The sequence below is a fragment of the Falco naumanni genome, chromosome Z, assembly GCF_017639655.2.
Source record: "Falco naumanni isolate bFalNau1 chromosome Z, bFalNau1.pat, whole genome shotgun sequence".
Taxonomy (NCBI): Eukaryota; Metazoa; Chordata; class Aves; order Falconiformes; family Falconidae; genus Falco; species Falco naumanni.
Window position 1 is genome coordinate 60,833,042 of NC_054080.1, and position 25,752 is coordinate 60,858,793.

At 38.7% G+C, this 25,752-nt stretch overlaps 1 protein-coding gene across 1 annotated transcript in view; it reads right to left on the reverse strand.

Moving 5' to 3' along the window:
• ARSB (arylsulfatase B) overlaps nucleotides 1-25,752 on the reverse strand; it is a 67,300-nt gene that overhangs the window by 36,053 nt on the left and 5,495 nt on the right. The window contains exons 3-4 of the mRNA XM_040579981.1: nucleotides 25,256-25,446; nucleotides 24,483-24,690 (exon numbers count right to left, since the gene is read on the reverse strand). Coding sequence (XP_040435915.1) covers nucleotides 24,483-24,690; nucleotides 25,256-25,446 — 399 coding nt within the window. The remainder of the gene's footprint in view (nucleotides 1-24,482; nucleotides 24,691-25,255; nucleotides 25,447-25,752) is intronic.

The window sequence follows — 25,752 nt, forward strand, 5'->3', positions numbered from 1 at the left end:
AGTGATACCATTTTCCAAAGTTAAAGACCATTACTTCTATATGGGCTAAAGCAGGTCTTCAAATACCAACACTTGTTAAAGATGAGCAAGTTACATAATAAGGAAAGATCATAAGGGAGTCTTTGTTGATGAAATATTAAGCTAATCACTAAATAATAAGGGGACACACACACACACACACACACAGAGAGTAAACAAGAAGCCACTGATTGCATGAGGTGCAGACGTGGCAGAAAGGCATGCGTGAACAACTACTGCAGGACTGTAACTGGTGTTTTAGTCAGTCTTACCTACCAGGGTACGTCTAGACAGCAAGAGACAAAATGGATACCTGCTCTGTGCGTGTTCAGATACTCTTCCCCTAACACATATAGAACTGATGCATGCTAAAAGCTTGGATGGGTCCAAAAAGCCACTGGAGAGTTAAAGATAAAAAAAAAAAACAAACAAAAAACCAACATCCTGATAGTTCTTACATTAGAAGACATTACCTCTGTCTCAGGAATTTCTTCAGCCACAAACTGTTGAAGATTTGAAAGTGTTCACATAATGTTTTGTGGAAGGCACAATGAGTCCCAATACCCAATACCCTTTCCTAGGCATCTGCTGCCAGGCATTGTCATAGCGAGGGCATGCTTGCCTAGACGGATCCTTTGTCTGTGGAAGTACAGCCACTCCTATGTTCTCCCAATACTAACTCCTCACGCTATTTTAGCAAAGTTTCTCAAATACGGAACAAACTCCAAAGTCCATATAGAAACCCCCAATAGTTTAAAACACACAACACCCACCTAGGTAAGAGACAAACAGGATCATTTTTGCTTCATGTTCTACACTGGCTTCATATCCAATTCTAAATCCACTTGAAGACAGTATTTCCTGAATGATTTATTGACATTTTTGCAACTGTTTCTCTCCATGACTCATCCTAATACCTAATCTCAGCAGACAGTCTCCAGAGCAAAGCTTTTGGAATCAAGGTACATACAACTGGAGGCCCTGGCTTGTAACATTTCTTATTATTAAAGCTTCAGCTTTGCTACTTCAGCTGAAAACACAAGCCTCCCTCAAGCATGATACTTCAATTCTCTCTTTCCTCTACATGAACATCAAATGTGACTTTCATTAAAAATAATAGGGAAATAGTCTGGAAAATGTAGTGAGCGTATTTTTTCCTATCTGTAAGAACCATTTTTGTAATTACATCTTCATAATTTAGACTTCAGTAGTACCCACAACATATTATGTGCATCAGAAAAATCATAAAACCAGCTTGTCCCTAAAAAAAGGATGAAAGGGGAGAGAATAAGGCTATATACTTAGAAATTATGGTACTTGGCATAAGCATTACCTAGCTAATTTTTATTCAGTTTTGTTTGCTTTCTTAAATGGAAGCATCATACCCTTTTGAAGAGCTTTGTTGTTTGGTTTGGCTTGCTTTGATAGGTGTTTAGCTGCCTTTATTTTCTCACAGTATTTTTATCACTCCAATCATTGTGTATTATTTAAGGAGGAAGGTACCAGGATGCTTTTTTGCCATTCTGACAGATTTTTTTTTCTACAAGCTGAAATTTGTAACAATGAAAGAGAACACTGTGGAGAGACGTTCTTGCACATACAAGAATGGGCTGAAACAGAGTTTGCAGTAGGCATTACCAACAACCACAAAAAATGCACAGAAGACCTATGCAGAGTAAATGGCAAAATGACGGAATAAAGGAGAGAGACAGAAGCATCCTGACTACTTTAAAATGTAGTTTCAAAGTTGTGCACCCTTGAACTAACATAAGCCTTGTAGACTATGGAGAAATCTTTATAATGTAGTAATTTTATCACAAACACCAATGATATACTGCACTGACTCGGGAAGAGATGTCATTCCTACCATGGAAGGGAAAGCAAAAGTCCTAAAAGAGAAAAGGAAGCTCATTGACAGTTGTAAGCACTTGGGATGGAGCCTGCAATAGTTAGACTGGAGGGAACCGTGTGGTCACAGACAGAACAGTTTCTTAAGAGCAGTAAATACTTATGAGGGTCAGGAACTGGTCAAAAGAGTCCCTAAGTACAAAAGCCAGGCTCATCTCTAATATCATTCTCTGCCAATTTACATGAATCATGTGAGTACCATAATTGTCTTTTAATTTTGTGTTGACTTCAGTATTGAAGGAGTAGGAATCTGGTAAGATCTGAACATATCTTAAAAAAAAACCCACACCACCCACACCCTCCAGATTGCCACACTGAATAATTTCATTGGAACTGATACTAATAAAATTCATAGGTCTAACCCCACCCATCCACCCCCAAACCCAGTGTAGTTCTTCCAAACCCAAAACACCACCACAGTTTATGTTACTTTCTCCACACCAGTGTATCTGTGGGACATGTATCCTGATAAAACAGACTGATAAAAAGCTCTCCAGATGAAATAACTTTTGTCTTCAAAATAGTCATGCACAGTACCCTGACCCTTTGAATACTTTTTAAAGTACTGGCAAAGCTGACCCTCTGTAAATACCATGTATTGCTATAGCAAAATAAAATTTTGAAGTGAGAACTTTTGTTTTCTGTTTTAATTAAAATATCTGCAAAGAAATCAAATGTTTTACTTCTAACTCTAGCAACTACCCAAACATGCCTTTAAGAAAAAAAAAATATCTTAGACGGCTATTTCTACATTCTCTCACTCTCTTACACCTATTTAAATCCAATCACGTTCTCACCCATCTTAAAGTCTATGCAAAGCTGTTAACATTAAGATACTTTAATGGAGCAAGTAGAAAGATAGTACCTCCCTCCCAAAAGATTTTGGATGAAAACAGGACACATTTCCCACATAGAAAATCAGTTCAGAAAAACAGATTTTTAAAATCTGTTTAATTCAATAAAAACCTTTCAACATAAGCAAAAGAAAAGCAAAGCAAAGCTTGTGCATTTGAATATACCTTTTCAAACGAAGGCCAATTTTTTTTCTCACAAACATCTGCTTTTGTAATTCATATTCATTGTCATATACATGAGAAAGGGCTTAATTTGTTAAATCTGTCATTTGTAAACTGTAAAAGATGTTTTGCAGGAGTTCTTAAAGGAATCAATAAACAAAACTAAACAGAGAGGCCCTTCAGTTTCTCCCAAACACTTCTCTGAAGTGTTGCCAGCTGCCAAACATTTTGACTAGGGCAGTATATATATGCAGTGATGTGGGATGTAGGTAACTAGTAAACAGTTTAATGACTAAAACCTCTTTGAAGAGCAGTTGGACAAAACAAAAAAACAACAACCCACCCAGCAATAAAACAATTCTGAGAGCAATAACTAGCAAAGCACATATGGATTCAAGTCTTCAGAGGGACTCAGGTTTACTGAATTACCCTGGAACGGAAGCAACAGTCTGCTTCATACTACAGAGATAACCCACATTGAACTGTGGGAAAAACTTCATGTGGGATTTATACCTCATTATAGACAACAGAAAAACGAAACAGGCAGAAGTGTTTGTCTTAAGAATGAACTCTGACAAATATCCTTCCCAGGATCATAACTATCTCTCACCTGTGCACATTCCTTGCTAAGGCAAGTCCACAGTGGTTACTGAACTTGGGGGCAATATTAACAGCATTAATAGATGTCTCAAATCTTCACATACCAGAGCTCACTCCTCTGAAAAATTGTTTAAATTGATCAACAGGCTCAAAAGTTATATTGGGAAAAGAAATTAAATTGAGGCATGTCCTGTTAATACTGCATAAAGCCAGTTTTCTAAGAAAGTAAGCTTAATCTCCCCCAGTTGTACAAAAAAATTGTTATTGCCTATGTAGTGAAATGAAAAACTTATTTCAAAAGCTATAGAGAGCTTTGTGCTTATTTTTTGGATGGTAGGGGAAGAAAAGATTTTCCAAAGAGCACTTAAGTACAGTATGGCCAACACACTTTCTTCAGCATGTGGACAAGTGGCTCAAGCAACTTCCCTTCTGCAACTTCTACTACCTGCACCTGCTGTCTTAGCAGCTTCTGCTCAAGATGTTGCCCCACGTTAATGCGCTAGAGGTACTACCTTCTCTGAAAATAGGCCAGAATCTGGTCTTTGCTTTAAAGATTTCCCTCACTGCTTTTTCACCAGCTCTTACACAGTACTGAAGTGGGTAAGCAAAACATGGTAAATAATATATAAAATGAGTTTGCATTTTTTTCAAAAGCAACAGTGTGCCTCATTGTATAGCTGCTTATTTACTTCTAAAACTGGATCTTGTTTCAATTATACTATAGAAAAGTAACTTTTTTTTTTTTTTTTAACAGGGCATCCTTTTTTTGTCTCCCTTGTGACCACTCAGGTTGCTGCATGCTTCTTATGACCACAACAGAGCTACACCCTGCAGTCTCGTTGACATGCCAGGCAAATCGTTCTAGACAAGCGCCTTGGAGAGGGCTTCCTGGAATTTCTCCACAGATTCATCCAGGACTGTATTTGGTGCTGTTATTAAGCAGTTTTAACTTCAGTACTTCTTTTCAATCTTTGTATTTTCTGAGTTCAAATGAGGATCTACCCATAAAGTCTCCTTACAAAAAAAAAAAAAAAAGAAAAAGAAAAAGAAAGAAAAAAACCACCCTTGCTGCCTACATTGAGTGTGCAAATTGTGTTAGACAGTGAGAATACTCACAAAAATATGCAGCGTTTATATACACTGTCCTTAACTTCTATTTATCCTCAACCTTCCATCCTCACAAGATGATAAACCCAGAGAGTTCAAGTTTGTGATACGTATTATACAACCTTGGTTAAATGGCAGAACTGTCATCCTAAGCATGTCCCCTAGTAATCCTAATCATCACGGTAAATTTAACAACTGTTTACAGCATTTGTGGAACAAAGACTGATCCAAGAATACGGAAAATATTTACAACAGTAACTCTGGAAAGTACAGCAGCAATTAATTACTTCCTATAAGAAAAAAAATAAGTCTTTAACGGAAAATTAAAAAAATTCCAAACCCTCTTTCAGCACAGCAATCCAACAGGATAAGTACTTCTGGGCTGTTTTAGGTTGTATATCTCACAGCACAACAAATTATGCCTAAAAAAATTTAGCAAAACAAAAGACCAAAACTGCGTGATATCACACAGACACACACACACAATCAACATGCAAAATATTTTATGATAATGAGGTTAATAAATTTAAATACAGAACACCTCTTGGATATCTAGGTTTATTTTTAAAACTAGCCGTCCAGAAGTTTAACAGATATGTGTGTACATAAGTTGCATATCCACAGAGAAAGAAAGAAAGAACCAACCAAAATTTAAAGGAAGTATTCAATTAGGAATCAGTTTAAATAATAATAATAAAAAAACCCAACAAACCAAACAGAGAGAGAGAAAAAAAGTAAAGTACTGTGTGCCAAGAAAGTCTTTGACTATACAACCACTTTTTTATCCTGTTCAGAACACAGCACAAAGAAAGCATTTGAAGTAATATATCTGCAAGTGGAAAGTAAGAAGAAACTTAAGTTTAAGCATCTAGGATCATGTAAATACAATCAGATATCTCAACTCAAATCACTAATCATTTACCATATACTAGTGCTTAATAACTTTAACCAACCCTTAGAGTCTGTAAAGATCTAGCCTAACATTTCTGGCTCCTGGCTACAAACACCAAGGTCTCTTTTTTTCCTTAAAACAGTCACAAAATACTTGCCAAATACTCTATCTACTGTACGTTTCAAATCCAACATTGGCATGCCCTAGCTTTTTTTCTCTTTTACACCTGTGCTTAAGCTCCTACTTTTTTGAATTGATGAATTTCTCTGAGGCTCCAAAAGAAAACTCCCATACCCTTTAATTTCTCCTCATGGGCCCCTGCAGTAAGCTGATCTAGCACACATCCGTCTGATATGTAAACCATGCCAAGCTCTGTTTGAAAGGTTTGTCTAAAACCACATGGTATTTTTTCAAGTAAGTACCGACCAGAAAAAAAAAACTAACTCTGAATTATTTTATAATGCAGGTTTGGGCATTTCAATATGTTATCAAATTAAAGCACCTTCAAAATAATGAGAAAAGGAACCTTTTAAGCTTCTGCTACTCCTGAAACTAGAGGCTGCCAACATACTAAAGCCATCAGCTGCACATCATCTAGCACGAAATAGGTGCACAAAACATTTGAAGGGGAAATAGGGTCAATAATAACTCTTGGCACTTTTTCCAGTTTCTTGCTTCTGATTAAGAGATTAATTGCTTTGTGAAGGTGAGAGTGAAAGTAGGGTGGCTTCTCTATGCTAAAAGGAACGACAAGGCCCCTCCTATACACTCCCTCTTTCCATTCAAAAGCAGCGTTGCAGATGCAACTCAGAAGACTGTCTAGTTTCCAGCTGCATTCCCCCCTCTCTCCCTACCAAACAGAGGAGATATGTCCATATGGTAGGCAGACACTCAATAAAAGGAGGACTGACAAATGACCACAAGTATGCTGGGAAGCACTGCATTTCAAGCATTAAGTTTTCTAAGTGCAGAGACTGTCCAATAGCTGGCAACATCTAGGTGTTTTTATTCAGTAAAAGCATTCGGAAGTTTATTTTGAATACATTTGGGGTTCTTCCGCTGCTTCTGGAAGCAGCGTGACTCTCTTAGAACAAACCTAGCGCTGTGATCCAAACATTATGGATCTAATTAGGAGGCATATTTATAGCAGCTTTTGGAGCAAAAAAGGCAGCAAGTCAGCCCATTGTTACTGCGCTTATGGATACCCTGTTCAATCAGCCAAAACTAACGCATCCATACTTCCAGCTGTATGGAAAATACCTGACCTCAGGCCTGCTGGTTTTGTATTTTAGGCTATATATTTAGGTAAGGTAAGAAAAGAGGATCCAATTTCAGCTGTGAGGACAGGCTGGCAGAAAAATTTTATGTCTACTGCTGATCAGAGCCTTGTAACAAGAAAAGTCATCCCTGGTTTCAGATGCAGCAGAAGTGTTAGGGTGTGTGTGGCCCGCAGGGAAGGCTGCCAGCCTTCGGAGATCACTATTGCACCTTTCTCCAGTTTCGTCTTCTGAGGGGAAGGGAAGAAATGACTACTTTGACCTAACACCTTCCCCCCCACACTTTAAAAAGGAAAAAACAAAACCCACATTTCCAGGCCAAACCTCAGAATCCCATGCAAACAGCAGAGGCAAATGATCTAACACACAAGCATTAAAGCTTCAGGGTTCTGCCCAGATAACACATTTTCCATCCCAATACCCTGTACACCTTTTTCCTTGGTGTTTACTTGAGGGAGCACTGCTGCAACTGCCTTCTGTCACTTCTCCGGCACGCAATAAACAGAGCAATCTGGAGCTAATTTAAGTGGTTTAGCACATCAGGATACAGCTGGGAAAGGTTTCAGGAGCAAGGCTGGGGAGGAAGAAGAGGACTGTGACGGACCAGCCGACCCGCGCACAGGAAGGCGGTGCAGATGGGCACTTTCCAGTAACGCTGCCGGCAGCCAGGGAAAACTGACCAGTGTCAAAACGCTCCAACCAGCCCAGGAAAAGCAGAAACCTCAACAGAAGGAATTAAGAAGTCTGCCCCTAACAGCAGGAGTGTCAGGGCCATCACAGAGTGTCAGGAGCATTTCAGCTGAGCCTTGGTCATCCAGCAGTAACCCAACTCCTCCTGCGTGTCTACGACTTTTATATTTCATGCACTATGAGCCAGATGTCTTTTTTTCTTTGTAAGTGTAGGCACATGCGTTGGCTTTACACAGTGCAGACTGTGACTTGATTCTGGCAAGTGGACAGATTTACATCTGTTTTTCACATCACTTTTGCTTGAGAGGAGTGACTTGAGTTTTTAATCACTTGGGGCCCTAGCTATACCCAGAATATATCCAGAAGTGCTCAGTTCACTATAAGAAAGAAACAGAAGTCTGTGGCATAAAGACATAAAAATGAAACAAAACTCTTTAGTTGTTACTTGCCACACGAGACATTCGAAAAAAGGGCAGCATGCATTAGAAGTATCTGCCCCTAAGCTAACTCATATACCAAACACATAAACCACAAAACCTGAAATTCCATCCAACAATTGTCTAAACCAAATACATCAATAAAAGAGTAAAGAAAATAATGTTCTTTATAACACTAGTCTTAAACTTCAGGGGGACAAAAAACATTAATTACTTTGTGATGTGTTGCAACTACTCTGTCTCCTGTAGGCTACTTCATTCTCCTACAGATGACAATGAAACAAAACAGATAGGTTTAATAAGCATGTATGGACAAGGTAGAAAATGCTTCAGTCTTGTACAGGTACATTCTGCGATGTTCAAGTCTCTCCCAACAGCCACCCCAGCTTTTGTTAAGTGCAATCAAGCTTACAGCAGAGGAAAGGAACTATTTGGTAAGTTAATGTGGTGACATAGAAACACAGGCAATGAAGAGAAATGGAAGTTTACATCAATAATTTTCTTTCCCTTTAAATCTGTCTTTCAGCAATGGATTATGTGTTCCAGGTGGGAAAATGGCAGAAAGCATATTTGCTGAATGAGTATTTCAGAGTAATTTTTTGCTTGTTATTGGTTTCTTTAACATCTTTACTGGGTGACAGGTATCAGTGGCTGAATAACACACTGCTGAATCTAAGAAAAATGATATTAAGCTGGATAAAACTGAGCCTATTTTCTTCAAATAAACAGAAAAAAACCTACTGTTTACAGCATGCCTAATATTCTCCTCCTTAATTTTGTCACATCAATGCTACACCGAAGTGAGTGAAAAGAAGGAACACTTAAACTCAAAATTTTTAATTTAATGATGATTTTTTCCCGTCTACGTGCCAAAACACGTCCTCTTCTAATTGCTCCCATATTGAATCTCTGCAATATGCCTGCAAGACAACTGTGGTAGTTCAGTAAGGTCACCAGCAATTTCCTCTTGGCAAGTCCCAAAGTTTCTCCAACATCATCATCCTTGAACTTTCTGCAGCTTTTGATCATAATTACTGAATCCTGAAGTTGTGAAATCTCTCCCCTTGGTAACTACCTAGCTTTACAGACTACATTCAGTCCTCAAATATACAAATACAACTCTTAGCACTTTCAAAGGGGAGCTGTTCATATGTATAATAGACAACTGTAGACTTCAAAGGAATAGGCAAATTTCATATTTTGCTCTTGGTGGGCATTTTGATTTTTGGTTTTGATGGTTTTGTGTTTGATGATCATTCCTTAGAAAGTTTATCCTGGAAACTCTACCCTTTACAGGTTAATTAGTCTCCCTTTTCATTCCTGACACTGAGAAAGAAGGAGAAAAATCCTTAATGCACTATCAGACTCTTCTGCTCAAGGAGAGCATTTCACTATAAACAGAGCTTTAGCCTTGGATGGCCAAGAGTTTCCCAGTACACCCACACTTCAGAAATAAATTAATCCTTAAATTTTCAGAAGACATTTTGCTTTCTGTTCTCTGCAAATTCTTTGTCTAATGTAGTGATAAAAGCCATAAAGTGAATCCACTTTACGGTTCAGCCTCTGCTTGCAAGAGGAGTCTGTCCGCTATTGTTTGTCATCCCAGATGCCAAGCAATTTGTCAGAATTTATCATCTCTTTCATAATACTGACCAAACCACTCACATGACCCTCCATCAGCCTGCCCAGTCCAAACGTGCATTAGCAAATTCTGCTGCTTCAGTCAGGTGGGCAGGGTCATGATAAACAAGGGTCAGACAAGAGGGGACGTTGGCATCCTGTGTAGTGTGCTCCCCCCATCTCCACAATTATAGTTGCAGTTTTATCTTCTTCATAAGGACTTCCACGCTCCTGAGTAACCACCACCTGACCCATATATGTGTGTCCAGAAGTCCCGTATTACCCCTGTTCCCACTTTGGCAAAGGAGTTACTAATTTTTCAAAAATCCATCTTCAAGCCTGTCTCAGGATTACTGAACAAGTGATTAAATTTGTCAATGCCTTCAGGTCCATGTTTCCCCGAAGCCTCTCTCCATTTACCTTAGGCTGCAGATGTGATCTTTTGGCTCTGACTAAACAAATTTAAAGATTAACTCTAACAATAAAATAATAATTTAAAAAGTAATAAAAATAATTTAAAAAAACCCCTCTAAACAGCTATTTAAAAGCTCTCAGATCACATAAGAGGTCAACAGTCCCTAAAATAGGCTGGTACAAGTGCTCACTGTTAACCAGTTCTGTCAAAGTTATCCGGATTCATAAACTCAAACCACCACAATTATTAAAACAGTTCAAGCTATATCCAAGGTCACTTAGAGAGAATCGCAGGAAGCCACCCACAGTCCCTGAACGTAGCTGAGAGACTTCAGGGGCAATCGCACCTGTGGGCAGGAAAAGGCCCTACCTAACCTCAGTCCCACTCCTCAGCATCACTGTCTACACAGCTATTCTTCCTCCTGAGGCATGCATTTTTAATTTTAATTTTTCTGTGTTTGCCTTCTTTCTGCAACTTTTGACTCTCTGATGAACTGTAACTGCTGGCCAACAGTTGTTTATCTCTCCTAGTCAGTGTGAACCATTTGTGGTCAGTAAAACGTAATTATCAAACCATTTTAAGCAAAGGCTTTGCTTTTTCAATCCATCAAAATCACTGGAATAGAGCTCGATAGCAGTATCAAGTGAAATATCCAAGTCAGCAGATATGAATTCATACTATTTGCAGCCGGAACTGCAACTATGCAAAATTTTCATTAGACTCTTCCTAACAGAAGAAATATTTGCAGGGAAAGAAGGAAATAGCCAGAGGTTTTGTTATTTTGTAATTCAGAAATAGAAGAGCTTTTAATATAACTTATCCTCTAGCTTTTTTATTGTACTTCTTTGGAGCTGTTTCTAGTATGTACTTAGATATAGAAAAGAATAACGTAAGTGGACATTGTTAAATATAGTTTATTGCATATATACAGATCTCTTTGGTTTATTCCATAGGGGATATATAAATAATGATAAAGCCTTTTCACTTACCCCTTTCAACCTAGATTTTCAATGTTAGCACCACTCCCTTGACAGCTATGATAAGTGACAAAAGGTAAGCTTCTGCCATTTCAGAGTTTCCAACATCAAAAGCACAGAGAAGTAATGGAAGGCACCTTTTTTCTTTACTCCTATGAGAACAGTAATGGAAGAACACTATTGCAAAAATTCAGACTTGACAGAAAAGCATGCATAGGATGTCATTCTTAAGAGCCACTTGTTACAAATGCTTATTTGATTGCAAAATGTGTTATAATGCTGCAATGCAAACAGAAAGCAGACTTAAAAGAGATGTAACTAGTAAAACTGTTATTAAATTTTGTGTATCAGATGTCAACATATCCTATCTAATTGTTAATTTGATAAAATATCTTCTTGCAAGACATCAGAAGCAGTGCAGTGCTCCAGTACATGCAGCCCTCTGCAGCAATGTTACAATATCTTGTATAGGCTAAACACGTAGAGTGGATATAATACAATGATGTAAGACATGAAGTCAATGATGAAAGACATGCACTACAGTTGCTACATTATTTGCTTTTATATGTGGTTGGTTAAAGCCATTTACTCTAAAATATGATTGAAATTACTGCTGCAGATTTGTGGTTCTTCCCAACCAAGTTCAAGCAACTCTGGAATCTTTACACAGAATTCAGGGTCAGCTCACTTCAATGTACACAAGGCTCTGGCTATATTTTAACTTAAGAAAATGCAATTAGAGGTCAAAGCTAAGAGCAGGCACAGGCAGCATTCCACACAGCAGTAATGTTCAAAGTTCAGATAAAAAGGGGGGGTGTTTCTTCCTGTTTAAAGAGAAATGTAAAGATAGATGCTGTATAGTAAGAGACAGATATTCTGGTCATAGGAGGCACATGAAGGTATCCAGAGATGTATGTTAGCGAAGGGCATAAATACAGTTAGTAGGAATGTATAAAGAAAGCACAAGAAAGATCAAGATTGAGCTGTAAGAAACTGAAAAACACAATTTTTCAGCACCCCTACAAAAGGAGGGGAAATTAGCTTATTACTTCCAGTGTTGGCATGAAGAGCTAAAAAACCTGCAATGGACAGTGCAGTAAGAGCTCTCCAAGGCAGTTCCACATCAGACATTTGCATGATTTGACATGCTCATCCGTGGCCAAATCTTAACATCCATGACAAACGGATACAGTTACTTTCAGACTCAGCCTGCTCAACTTCACCAGCTCTGAAGATGCATACTTTCTATCTTCCAGCTTTAGCTATTTTATAGATTTTTTTCCCAATACTAAAACCTTTCATTGTAATGCCCAACCCTGTTTCACAAAAAAAAAAAAAAAAAAAAAAAAAAAAAAATCCTTCTTTTTTGCATGCACAGGAGAAGGCAACACTAGGCCCATCTAAGGGTCCTCCTAAATCTTAAGAGAAAAAGATGATCAGGAAATTGTATGGGCAAGAGCAAAAAATTATGATACAAAACTTTCCTTCTACTTTTAAAGTCAACTAGTTTTCAACTGATATGATATCTTACTATGAATCCATTGTAATTTGGAATAACTAACATGCATTTATGGATTTTAGTGTTTCTTTGGGTTTTTTCAACTCAAAAATCTGTAAAATGTGTGGCTTCCTTGGCATTCAGTGTATCTATATTCTGATACTGTACGTAAATCCCGCTGGTGTTACTCTCCTATGAATTAGGGCAGAGATAGAAAATCTTACTCCTTTGACACATACTAAAGTGAAATTGTCCACAAATATGGATCTATTATATTCTATGCATAAGAATAACATGGAATAATGGAAAGTGAGAGAGACAAAAGAATGACAGTTGTGCATAGCTTTATTTGGAAGTTCTCCATTTCTCCTGTGGAGTTTAGCTTTCACTTACATGTTTATTTGGAGCATATTGTGGAATATTCATAAATATATGGAACAGATGTACTAACCAAACCATACTTTATATGAACATACAGGTACAAAAAAATGAAAAAGCAGAGAAGGAAAACAGATTCAAAATGTCTCAGCAAGGATTCAAGTAACCTTTTTGAGACAATACGTCCTTCACTAAGGCCATTTTACAACATCTGCAGCTTCTTTCAAATTGTTAACCCAGATCAGACAATATTCTATGTGTTTTCCCCAACTGAATCAGTGATAGATTTTCCCTATGTATCTATATTGATTCATAAAAGCAAGGGCTGTCCTTGACTGACAAAGTAAGTCTCTTGGAGAGGCAAGCTTTCTAAATAAATATTGAAGCTTTGTGTGAGACAGTTCTGTGCTGTTCTGTACATTATTAATCAGTTACAAAGGAAATCTAAAAATGTATGTACATAAAATTTCAGATTTCCATCCATTTGCATTTGTTCTATTAAGCATTTATCAAAGAAGTACTGAAATACAAAATTATAAAAAGCTAAGTATTTCCCTTTTGACCATTTTGTATGATCTTCTATAATACAATGCACTGGTGGAGTCCTGATGAACATGGCACAAGCAAAGAGTAAAGTCAGGACCCTGAAATTTAGGAAAGCAAACTTCCAGCTGTTCAAGGAGTTTGTCAATGTGAAACTGCCCTCAGGGACATGGGAGCAGAACAGAGCTGGTAGAGCTTTTAAGGACACTTTCCCTGGAGTGGGAGAACTCTTGATCCCCAGGTGTAAGAAAACAGGAAAGGAAGGACAGCGACCAGCATCAATGAGTCAAGACCCACTGGTCAAACTAAAGAGCAAGAAGGAAATGAACAGGCAGTGGCAGCAGGGACAGGAATCCTGGGAAGCATATAGGGACGTTGCCCTTTTGTGTAGGCATGGGGTCAGGAAGGCCAAGGTACAGCTGGAACTATATTTGACACGGGACACACAGAATAAGAAGGGCTTCCACAGGTATGTCGACCAGAAAAGGAAGGTGAAAGAAAGTGCGCCTCCCCAATGAAGACAACTGGCACACTGGGAACAACCAACAAAGAGAAGGCTGAGGTACTCAACGACTTCTTTTGCCTCAGTCTTCACCGGCAGCCTTGCTTCCCACACCTCTCAAATGGACTACAAGACAGGGACAGGGGAGTGAAGTCCCTCCCACTGTACGAGAACATCAGGTTCACGACCATCTGAGGAACCTGAACACACACAAGTCTATGGGACCTGATGAGATGCATCCCAGAACCCTGAAGGAATTGGCTGATGTAGTTCCCAAGCTACTTGCCATGATATTTTAGATGTCATGGCAGTCAGGTGAAGTCCTTGGTGCCTAGAAAAAGGGAAACTGCATCCATTTTTAAAAAGCTTAGAAAGGAGGACCCTGGAACCAACCTGTCAGCCTCACCTCTGTGCCTGGGAAGGTCATGGAACATAACATCCCAGAAGCTCTGCTGAGGTATATGTTGGACAGGGAGGAGATTCAAGACAGCCAGCATGGCTTCACTGAGGGCAAGTCTTGCCTGATAAACCTAATGGCTTTCTGTGATAGAATGACTACATCGGTGGACAAGGGAAGAGCTATGGATGTCATCTATCTGGATTTCTGTGAGGCCTTTGACAGGGTCCCCCACAACATCCTTCTCTCTGAAATAGAGATGGATTTGATAGACAGACCATTCAGTGGATAAAAAAAAGGAAGAATTAGCTGTATGAACACATACAGAGAGCAGTGGTCAACAGCTCAATGCGCAGATACAAATCAGTGATGAGTGGTGTCCCTCAGGGGTCTGTACTGGGACCAGTACTGTTTCATATCTACATCAGCGATATAGACATTGGGATTGAGTGCACCCTCAGCAAATTTTCAAGTGACACCAAGCTGAGTGGTGAGGCTGACACACCCGAGGGATGAGATGCCATGCAGACGGACCTGGTCAAGCTTGAGAAGTGGGCCCATGTGAACCTCAGGGTGTTCAACAAGGCCAAGCGTAAGGCCTGCACCTAGGTCAGGGCAATCCCCAATACCCATACAGGCTGGGGAATGAAGGGATTGAGAGCAGCCCTAAGGAGAAGGACTTCGGGGTACTGGTGGATGGAAAACTGGACATGAGCCAGCAAAGTGCACTCGGAGCCCAGAAAACCAACCATATCCTGGGCTGCATCAAGAGAAGCATGGCCAGCAGGCAAAGGGAGGGGATTCAACATTCAGACTTGATGATTTCAAAGGTCTTCTCCAACCTAAATGACTCTATGATTCTGCCCCTCTACTCCACCCTGGTGAGACCCTACCTGGAGCACTGCATCCAGCTCTGGAGTCCTCAGTACAGGAAAGACATGGACCTGTTGGAAGGGGATCACAGGAGGGCCACAAAAATCATCAGAGGGGTGGAAACCTCTGCTATAAGCAAAGGCTGAGAGAATTGGGGTTATTCAGTCTGCAGAACAGAAGATCCTGGGAACACCTTATTGTGGCCTTTCAGTACTTCAGGGGGTCTTATAAGAAAGATGTGCGCAGACTTTTTAGCAGGGCCTGTAGCAATAGGACAAGGGGTAATGGTTTTAAACTAAAAGAGGGTAGATTCAGACTAGATATAAGGAAGAAATTTTTTTTATGGTGGGGGTAGTGGGGCACTGGAATAGGCTGCCCAGAGAGATGGTAGATGTCCCATCCATGGAAACGTTCAAGGTCAGGTTGGATGGGGCTCTGAGCAACCTGGTCTAGTTGAAGATGTCCCTGCTTTTTGCAGGGGGGCTGGACAAGATGACCTTTAAAGGTTCTTTCCAACTCAAACTGTTCTATGGTTGTATTAAATCAAGCCTTTCTAAGAAAACATAATAGCAGATACTAAAAAAACTTAGTGCTCTGCATCACAGCTTTAGTATATATCCACTCCACTGAACAATTCCCCGTGATACTAAAAGCAGTATTCCTCTTTTTCTTGCATATTCAAAGTTCAAAAGTTGCCTACAGAAGAAATTAGGTTCTAAAAGAATAGTGGCAACATACAAAAGAGGAGAAATAGCTATCTCCTTTGTTAATGTTGGTTAAGAAACGAATTGATCAGTAAATGCCATATGTGGCTATATCTTATTACATTTAATAGTATTTGATAATTTAATAGTATCCAACATATATGTAAATTCATGGAGGTAGTTTAAAACAACATACAGGACATGGAAGAAATACTAAAAGCCATGCAAGGAAGAGTTGTGATAAAAAACTTATTTATCATAGATCTGAAAAAAAATAAAACAAAGCATATTTACTCAAAGTTTTTCTAAGCTGTTTTGAAGTCACCTATGGTGTTACGTTAGAAGACAGTTTCCCAAAGAAAGTAGAAGACATTTCACCATTTGGATATCTAAGATGGGCAATCAGGGGAACAGAGTCCCTAGTCTCTGGGTCCTAGTGAAATAAGGAAGGAGCAAGTTCCTTCCCTCTCCTCAAGTTTCTGGTACATTTCCAGTGTGCACCATTGAGCTCTGAATGATGAAAGCTAAAAAGAAACTCAGACTTACGTGATTCTGGGACTTCTTCCCCATTTTCTTGATGTGCTACTGCATTAGGAGATTTTACAAGTTGTAAACAGCAAGTACAGAAACACACTTCTAATCCTGACTCTCACAGTATCTGAAGTGATCCCAGTCCTGTGCCACTGTCAGCCAGGGAGCAAAATTCCCTTAATAGAGGATAAATTACAGGGGATGATGGATTGAGGGCAGATTTTCAGCCATCTTTGTCCCACTGATCCAAAACAGTATGAACCACTAAACCAGACGATGGAAGATTTGCTTCTTTCTCTATTTTGTGTGGTTCTGGCTTTGTTTTCCAATACTAAGTTGTGGGTTTTTTTCTCACTGAGATTGTAATATTGCATTTGAAAAATCAAATGCAATTCACCCTCGAATACCAGTGACATGCAGGTTTCTTTAATTCACAACAACCAGACAACAATGGGTGTAACGAGTATAGAAAGAGACGGCAGAAATAAGATGGCATATCCAAGTCATCCACAGTTCAATCCTGTAAACATTAGTTACATGTTATATATCTAGTGATCCTTTCAAGAGCTAGGGCTTTATGAGCAATCATGCTCTTATACTTAATCAGAACCATATGGAGGTCAGTGTGAGGGTCCATTTGACTGAAGCAGAACTGGAAAGCATATTAGAAGTTAACTGTGAAATTATTTCACAGTAACTTCCAGAGCTTAAGAAGCCAGTCTAACAATATTAGTGTCTCAGTATTGTTTAAAACAGACCATGTCAATGAAGTGATTCACACTACTGATGGTATTTCTACAAAGCAGAGTTCTGAAGTTTGCAATGAAAATAAATAAAAAGAGTAACATGCAGCATGAAAACAACCTCAGTCAAAGATAAACAAATGACAGAATATAGGACAAAATCCATATCCCTATACTTTTCTTGCTGTTGCCTATATGTGATGGGCAGGCTACAGAAAAGCCAAACACCAGCAGTTCCTATTTCCGTGAAGTGCCAACATCACTTTTCCATAATGCACAACTGGGCTTTGTACAATTTTGTTTTAAATGCTATTGAAATTATGGAAGCAGTCAATAGTTCATTGTAATAAAAAGCAAAGAAGGGAAACTACAAGAAACACTTAAATAGTTAAAAATCCCCACAGTTATATAACTGACATGATACTGCTATGTACCATTTAATGTGTACTTATTTAAAAATGAAGCGATGGATATAAGCAGGAGACAAGTCTACATGCATAATTCTCTAACACAGAAGGCTGGATGTAACACTACAATCAGTTGCCAATATCAACAAAGCAAGCATGCAGTTAGCTGTTGCTTTTTTTAAAAAAAAAAAAACTTTCTTAATTTTCTGTGTGAATTTCACATATATGAAAGGGAATTAAACAGCACTGGCTAATGCCAGACACAATACAAACAAGCACCAGACGGCTTCAATGCACAGCTCTGTAAATGCATCTCATTTTTGACCTCCAACATTCTTGCCGAAAGTCTAGGTCACAGAACAGGACTTCAGAGCCCTTGCTTTATTTAAGCTCATGATTGTGACTCACAGTAAACAGAGAGTGCTGTCGATAATAGCAGTAAAAGATCACATTTGGGGAAAACTTCTCCCCTCTGATCTTCCCAGCATAAATAATGCTTATTCTGTACATGTTCCAAGTGCAGAACTCCCACTGAGGTTTCATTAAAAAAAAACCCAAAGAATACAGAATACACAGCAGACATCTACACTGAGGATAAGAGACTCGCAGCATGAATTAGAGAATAACTTCACCCTTAAACTGAACTCAAGTTCTTCCCTGCTTCCCCACACTGCATCTGAAAAATCCATTTGTTGTTGCATTTTTCAGTCATGCTGCAAGTGTGACAGAAATGCAAGCACACTCCCTCTGATGGCTAACACAAAACATATCTCCAATGAAACAAACCAAAATCATGTGGTTAAGATCAGATGATGAAAAAACATCTGTTGTATACTTCAGTCTGATGCTGTATACCGTCAGTGGAAAGAGTAACCTTGAAGGTTCAACAGAAGCAGCAGAAAAGCCACTCAAAAAAGTGTCTTCAGAGTGCTGATGCTTTATTATGTTTTCATAATCTTAATACAGATTTTTGTGTGTGTGTGATGGAAGAAGACTGAAAGCTTTTCCATTAGAAGGACAACAGAAACAGAAAACTGAACCCTTTACTACAAAATCTAATGTAATTCTTCTTATGCTTTAAATACACCCATAGGGCTTTTACTTTCCATCAAGGGAACATAATATCTCTCCTGCATCACAGCACCATTTGCTGAGCAACTTCAGTGTGCATTTACAGAGCAACTTTTACTGAGTTGTGCTCACATAAATCAACTTCTACAGTTTTTTGTAACTCGCCAGAACAGCCTCTTTATTCTCCTGACTTTACTGAAGTGGAAAAAAAAAAAAAAAAAAAAAAAGAAGGAAAATTGATCTCATGGAAAAAAAATGCATTTGATGTATACAAGATTCCAATAGTTATAAATTTAGCCCTACAAAAGCTGCATGAACAATGTCCTTTTTCATCCTATTGAATTTTTTTTTCTTTTTTTTTTTTTTTTTTTCCCTCCCAGTACAGCTTTCATGATAGGCGCAATCCTAGCACAGACAGTTTCAGGCGACTGCTTTCATTGTAAGCAGTCTCAGTAATTAAATAGGTCTCAGTAGTTACAGACCCTGCTGTGTCAGGTCTACACTAGCATTCATCATCAGTAAACACAAGAGACACCCAGAGAGAAATTTTAACCTAAAACCAAAGGGAATAACCTGACAAACTGTTCACAGATCTGCAGTAAGCAAGTTAAATGAGACATAGTTGAGAAAACTTTGGACTTGTCCCAGTGACAGAGCACTGAACCTGACCACTGGCTTGGGTGTAGAAGATTCTGACACAAAAAATAATGGCTTCTTAAACTCTATTACGAAGAACAAACTAGTATAGCTTAATAGTAATCACACTTTAAGACAACCTTTGGAGAGCTGTGGGAAATTATTAAACATAGTCAACATGTAAAATGAGCTGTTCTCAGCATTCATCTCAGTCTGAGAAAAAATTTGCTAGGATAACTACTAGCATGGTTAAGTCAAAGCTTTACTCAAAAATGGCCAGCTTGTGACTCTGGGCAAAATTTGCTTCTGAGTTTCGTTTACAAGCAAGCTTCACTTTAAGCACTGGCATTTGCTAAAAACAAGAAAAAAATTCAGGATTCCCCACGTATTGTAATTTTTAGACACAAAGGGAAAAAAGATGCAATGTTCTGTTCAGGAACTCAGGATTGGAGTATTGGGTTTTGCATGGAAAAAGCAGGGTGGGTGGGGAGGAGTTAATGCTGGAAGGAAGGAAAGATAAATAAACATTTCCTACAAAACATTTTGGGTTTTCAAAGGATTTTAAAACCAGAGCAGGGGGTACTGGTGGTGGTGCAGATAATAAATACATTGACTATCTACACCTCAGTTTTCATTTTGAAATTAGTTTCCATCATAAGATAACATTTCTGCCCTTGATAATGTATTCTTACAAAATTGGTCTAGATGTCTAATTGCTATTATCTGCATCATACAGCAGAGAAGATATTTTTTTATTTCTAAAACATTCATTCCTACCACCCATACTTTAACGTGGAAAAAGCTAAAAAAAATGAATAAAAGGCAATACTGGAGTACAAAACATCAACCACATGCGCCTTTCACTATTTACCATTGACATGCAACAACTCTGACCAATGCAAGTACAATGATCAGCTGCAACTGTTGCCTGCAAAATAAGAAGCTTAAATAATGAAGAAATAGAAATGTAATATTTGGGAATATAAGGTTCAAATAAGTAGTTTGATTGAAGGTGCTTGCAGCTAAGGCAGCCATGCTTATTTCCTCCTAGGGAGCAGCAGATGCTCAGACAGCAGATGCCCAGGCATCTATCTTCCTTGATGGCAATACTCTGAACCTCTCAGAACCTTCTGACAAGACCAATTAAAGCAGGTCCTCAGATCTGTAACTGAGCAAGTTTACTAAAAAAATATCTGACAACACAACCTTCAAAATTAGTACCTCTGACACCACAGCCAGAGAATAACTGCTCTAACCCATCTGTCCTTCAGCTGGCTTGGACAATCTGCAATTAAAAGTCTCTCTCAAGTCTCTTACCAGCAAAAGAGAAAGAGCAGGAGGTGATTCAGGAACAAATACATCAGGGAGAAGATAAAAAACTGCTTGAAGGGAACCAGGGGAAGTCAGATCCCTGGCTTCCATCAAAGCAGGAGCTGGAAATAAACAAAAAAATCCCAACATGACTTTTTTGGGGGGAAAAAGGTCTAGGGGTGTGACAGAGAAAGAAACTGCATAAACATCAGTATGTCCAAAACAACCTGTGCTCTTATTAATCATAATTCTAAAATGATAAAGAGACCTTCTTTTGGAGTGAAAACAGTCATCACTGTCACGTGCTCCATTATGGAATGGATTCATGTGTTTTCCTCTTAGCAATATAAACCAAAGCTTGAAAAGTTCCACATATTTTACTGTTCAAGCCCTCTTATGGCAACTACCAGACACTACAGTGCTAATCCACGTGAAAGAATTAACAGACATACTGGAAGAAAAGTGGCAAGGAGTTTAGCTCCAAAATTATTTAGTATATTAAAAAGCTTAAAGTTAAATAAAGAAAAGGATAGTAGCTTTAATACATAACTGAAATTAGAGATCAGATTCCTCTGCTCTAATGTTAGTAAGTTTCCATGAAAATTACTTGCAGTATGTTGCAGAAACTATAAAAACATGCTATTTACAGCAAATCCCCACTTCTTACCTCAAATCATAGGTTTATATTTGAAGCAAAATTTGGTCTCTAAGCCAGTGTTAATAGTGCTGAGGTAAATTTGTACTACTTGAATGCTTTTTATGACCTTTATTTTAAATCGAGTCCCTCTTCAGCAAAGTTGGTAGTTATAGTGTCTTACGCTTCCTAAAAAGAAATACAACCGCTACGTCTCATTCTTTTCTATCTCAGGTGGGTCACAAAGGCCATGGGTACCCAAGACAGTGCTGCATCCATTTTTATCTGTTTTGCTTGAACAGGCAATGACTTCATTTTCACCCCGATCTCATTAGCGTAGACTCACTTGTATCTGCAGTATAAAAGGTGCTCTATAAAAGTAAATTCTATTTCTTACCACACCAGTCAAAACTGTTGAAGCTACTACTTGATACACAAATATAACACCACATACCATCAAACTAGCTTATCTTTTTCTTATTTAGCTGTAGCAATAGCTTCTGTATCTGTTCAAAAAGACACCAGAGATGTTGATTTACACAATAAACTGATGGAGTCAGACCTTGCTAATGATCAAATTACTACATTTTTGGCCCAATGTCTCCATCAGCCACTTTAAAGAAGAACCAGAATTCTACAGATTTTACAAGGCCCTTTTAAAATCTGCAGTGTTTCCATTTGCCAACTGGCATGTTTGCAAGGCAATCCTGGTTGAGCCCTAACATATACAAATAGGAAGAAAAATGAAAGAGTTTAATAAAAAGAAATCTACCTTGACAGCAAAGATGACATCATGCTCTGGATCACTTCAATGAGCACCCACTAAAAGGAGATCTCTAATTTTGGGGTTGACACTTCACAGTGAAGGAATCAACCAAAGACTATGTTTGTTGCAGTGCTACTTGCTATAGCACACAATAGCAAATGATCACTTGTACATTAGGGGGGGGCGGGGGAGGAGGGGGGTGGATTTTGAAGCAGTGAGAGATGCAAACATTCAAGTGCAAATTTTGGCCACATCTGAACAGGGAATAGTCATGAATCTAATAAAAACTACCATAAAACAAGGATCTTCACTTCTTTTTCCTCTACAGATTTCCAACATTACAGCTACCAAACCACACAGGTTTATAACAAAACAGAGTGCTTTTATGATCCTATGTCTTTAACTACTATGCTGAAGAGACACATAGATACTGCTCGTCAAAATTATGGAAACACTTTATTCTTCCCTGGATTCTCCCTTGCAGTCTTCACTTAAATCCTTAAATTGATTCCTAACCCCACAACATGAGAAGAACTTTCTTGGAGAGCATTCCTGATTGTAGGGGAGAATGTGTCTCTCTTGCTGTACTGACCAAGAGGAGGGTCTCCCAGCGCCAGGAGAGCACTTGGGGCAGGGAGATGGGGCACAGCTTCCTTGAGCAGGCATGCCCTCAAAAGCTGAAGGCTCTACTTCTTATGAAGGATATATTTATATCATACTATAAGTATACACCCATATTATAGCTACCAGTGCACGCTGACTCCCAATTACAGAAGATTTGAAAGCTGTGCAGAGATCTCACACAGCACAACTCTCTGCACAACACGCTCAATTGCAGACCTTCTCGTGTTTCTTTTCAACCACGTTCTAATGCCCATTTTAAAACACACCACCTGCAAAAGCCATAAATATAATATAGAAAAGCTGAACAGATTTCATGCTGCTTCTTTTTTTGCCTTTTTTAAAAAATGTTTAATGGTTTCAACGTTTGGTCTTTAATGCATGCAATGTTTTATGCTGGTAAAGAATACTTGTTTGAAGTGAAGAGAGAGGATGGAAAAACCCCAAATCACTGTCCCCTGGCCTGCTTGACCTAGGCCCCAATTTCCCTGCATTTCAGTCACATTAAATTGCACTTCTGGCAGTTTAAAATGTCAGTTAACTCAAGATAAGTCCCCTTAGATAGGACAGACACTGGATTCGCCTGATCATTTGACTCTTGTTGAAATATACCCGTAATTGACTGCAAGATGACTACTGTTAAAAGCAGAGTATACTGTCATTGTTTGGAGAAAAGATGTTTTATAAACAAAAGAATAAAATTGCCTATTTAATTCAGTCATACCCTGTAATTCCAGTTCAGATGTCTTTAGTTTTATTCCACAATGTACTGAACAAACATTACTGAAATAACTTTACCAGGATCCCATCAGCAAAGACTGGATTCTTTCCATATGGGATAAATATTGGTATCATTTTCCATATGGCTTTGCTTACTTTCAGTTCTAAATAGGAAAACATTGCAAACAGAAACAGGCATAGAAGAGTTATCAAACCCTGTTAGAGCCAAAATGTGGATACAAATGTAACACCGTAAGGCAAACAGGTTCGGACTCAAAATGAAATTCCAAAATTCCAAGTGCTATAAGAAGCAGCTGCTAAACTCAAAACACATCACTGCACTTCCATCAAACCTTGGGGTTTGGGGTTTTGTTGTTGTTAATTTTTTTTAAAGTGTTCACAGAAAATTAATTTTCCATTTTGACATCCCTAACGTGTAAAGCCTGGGCAAAAGAGCAACTGTAAGCACTGAAAGGCCACTTCCCATTCCCAACCAAACAACTATGTTCCTGAATCCCGGCCAAGCAGCTGTATTTCAAAAAGGTTCTGTTTCATTCCTAATTTGGAAACAAACTGCTTTGTAATGTATTATTTGCGTTACCCTAATAATCTAGAAATCATGTGCTAGTACATACGAAAACTTGGCCTGTAACTTGGCAGTCTACACTGTATCATCACATATTAAGCTTTTTTATTAACAGACCTTTGCTTCATGGGAGTAAGGTGCCCCTGAAGCATTTCAAGCAAGAAAAAAATTACATGTTACATGACAGTAAGAGAAAGAAAGAGTTTTGGCTTCAGACTGCTTTCTGTCTGTTTGTTCGTGCTTCATGCAACACATGGCAATTTATAGACTGATCAGACAGCTACGTGTAGCTCAGGACAAAAGAATTTAGTAGATCGCTCTCAGTAAGGATTCAATTCTCAATTTGCACAATACCAATTTTACTCCAATAGGAGTATCCCCCATTTGCACAGACACTTCTTCAGCGTTGTTTCCATCATGCTTGAGAAAGCCATAAGAGGGGAGAAAGAACTTGTTCCTTCTGGTTTAAAGTCCTGTTTCATTTTCATTGCTCTTCCAGTTAGGAAATACATGGGGGATGGACAGAGAGCCCAGATGTCTCTGCAGTCAGCTTGTTAAACACTGTATCAAAGTTATTACTGGAAGAATACTTAAATGAACTTACCAGTAGAGAAAACAAGAACTGTGTTGTCCCAAAGGCCATATCTTTTCAGAGCATCAGTAAGATTTCCTACAGCTTCATCCATAAGAGTCACCATGCCTGCATAATGGCGCCTCTTTACATCTTTAATGGAAGCATACGGTTTCATGTATTCTTCAGGGACCTCAAGAGGTTCATGGACAGACTGAAAAGCAAGGTAAAGAAAGAGGGGCTGGGGAGGAAGGGATAGAAGGGAAATGAGTTCGATATGAAGTACTAAATGGAAAAGTTACTGCAGCAAAAGTAGCCCTGATCCATCAACAGCTGCAGGCACTGTGTTTTGATTTCTTCTACATTTCTCTCTTCTAGTCCCTGAACATAAATGAATAAAACTTTCCACAGCTTTGCAAAATTCCTTTGTCAAAGATATCAGGTGTATCTTTTCTTCATAACATGGTTGTTAACAGTTTCTTTCAATGAAACTTCTCCTACTAAGCTTTCCATTCTCGTTTTAGAAGGGCAAACTACACGCTAACTTATTTCTATAAATTCATTACTTATATTACTAAAAAAGAAATGAAGAAGCGTAGCGGGCCAGGGCTGTGCAGCCAAAGTTGATAATGACAGCAGACAAGGCAAGTTTTACCAGTGCTACTTCTCACATTTCACTCTACACAACCCTGCTGAATTGCCCCAGATAACGACCCAAGCACAGAAACCACCATCAATATATCGCTAACATTTCTTTAAGCATTCTTTAGCGTTGAAGTTACTAAAGTAACAGCTGCTGACTGTACCTTCTCGGTTTTGTGATTGGCTATAAGATCTATAGCTCTTTCTGTGAATAAATTAGTGGAGTACATGTTTTTAAACCCAGTTGCAACTTCTTCTCCATCTCGGAAGTCCAGAGCACAGCGCGTTACGTTCTTTGCTTTGATGACAACACAACGGTCGTGAGAATAATAATCCTCACTCCCCAGAAGATAGCCTAGAACACAAAAAGATGTCAGGTAAGTGGGCCAACATCATGCCACATAAACAGATACATCGGGGGTGGGGAGTGGGGGGGGGTAATCAGAAATAGATGTCAAAATGTCAGTGGTTTTGAGCTGATTCACTCATTCAACACTTGACCGTCTGCGGTGACATGCCCTGACAGGTCTAAGTAGCTCAACATTTAACACTTATAGAGTTCTAATTACTAATGGAAGTAGTAATTTCAAAACACACGAAACATTTTGACAGCATTTCAATAACTTCATATTTATAACTCAATAGCAAAGACATTACCATT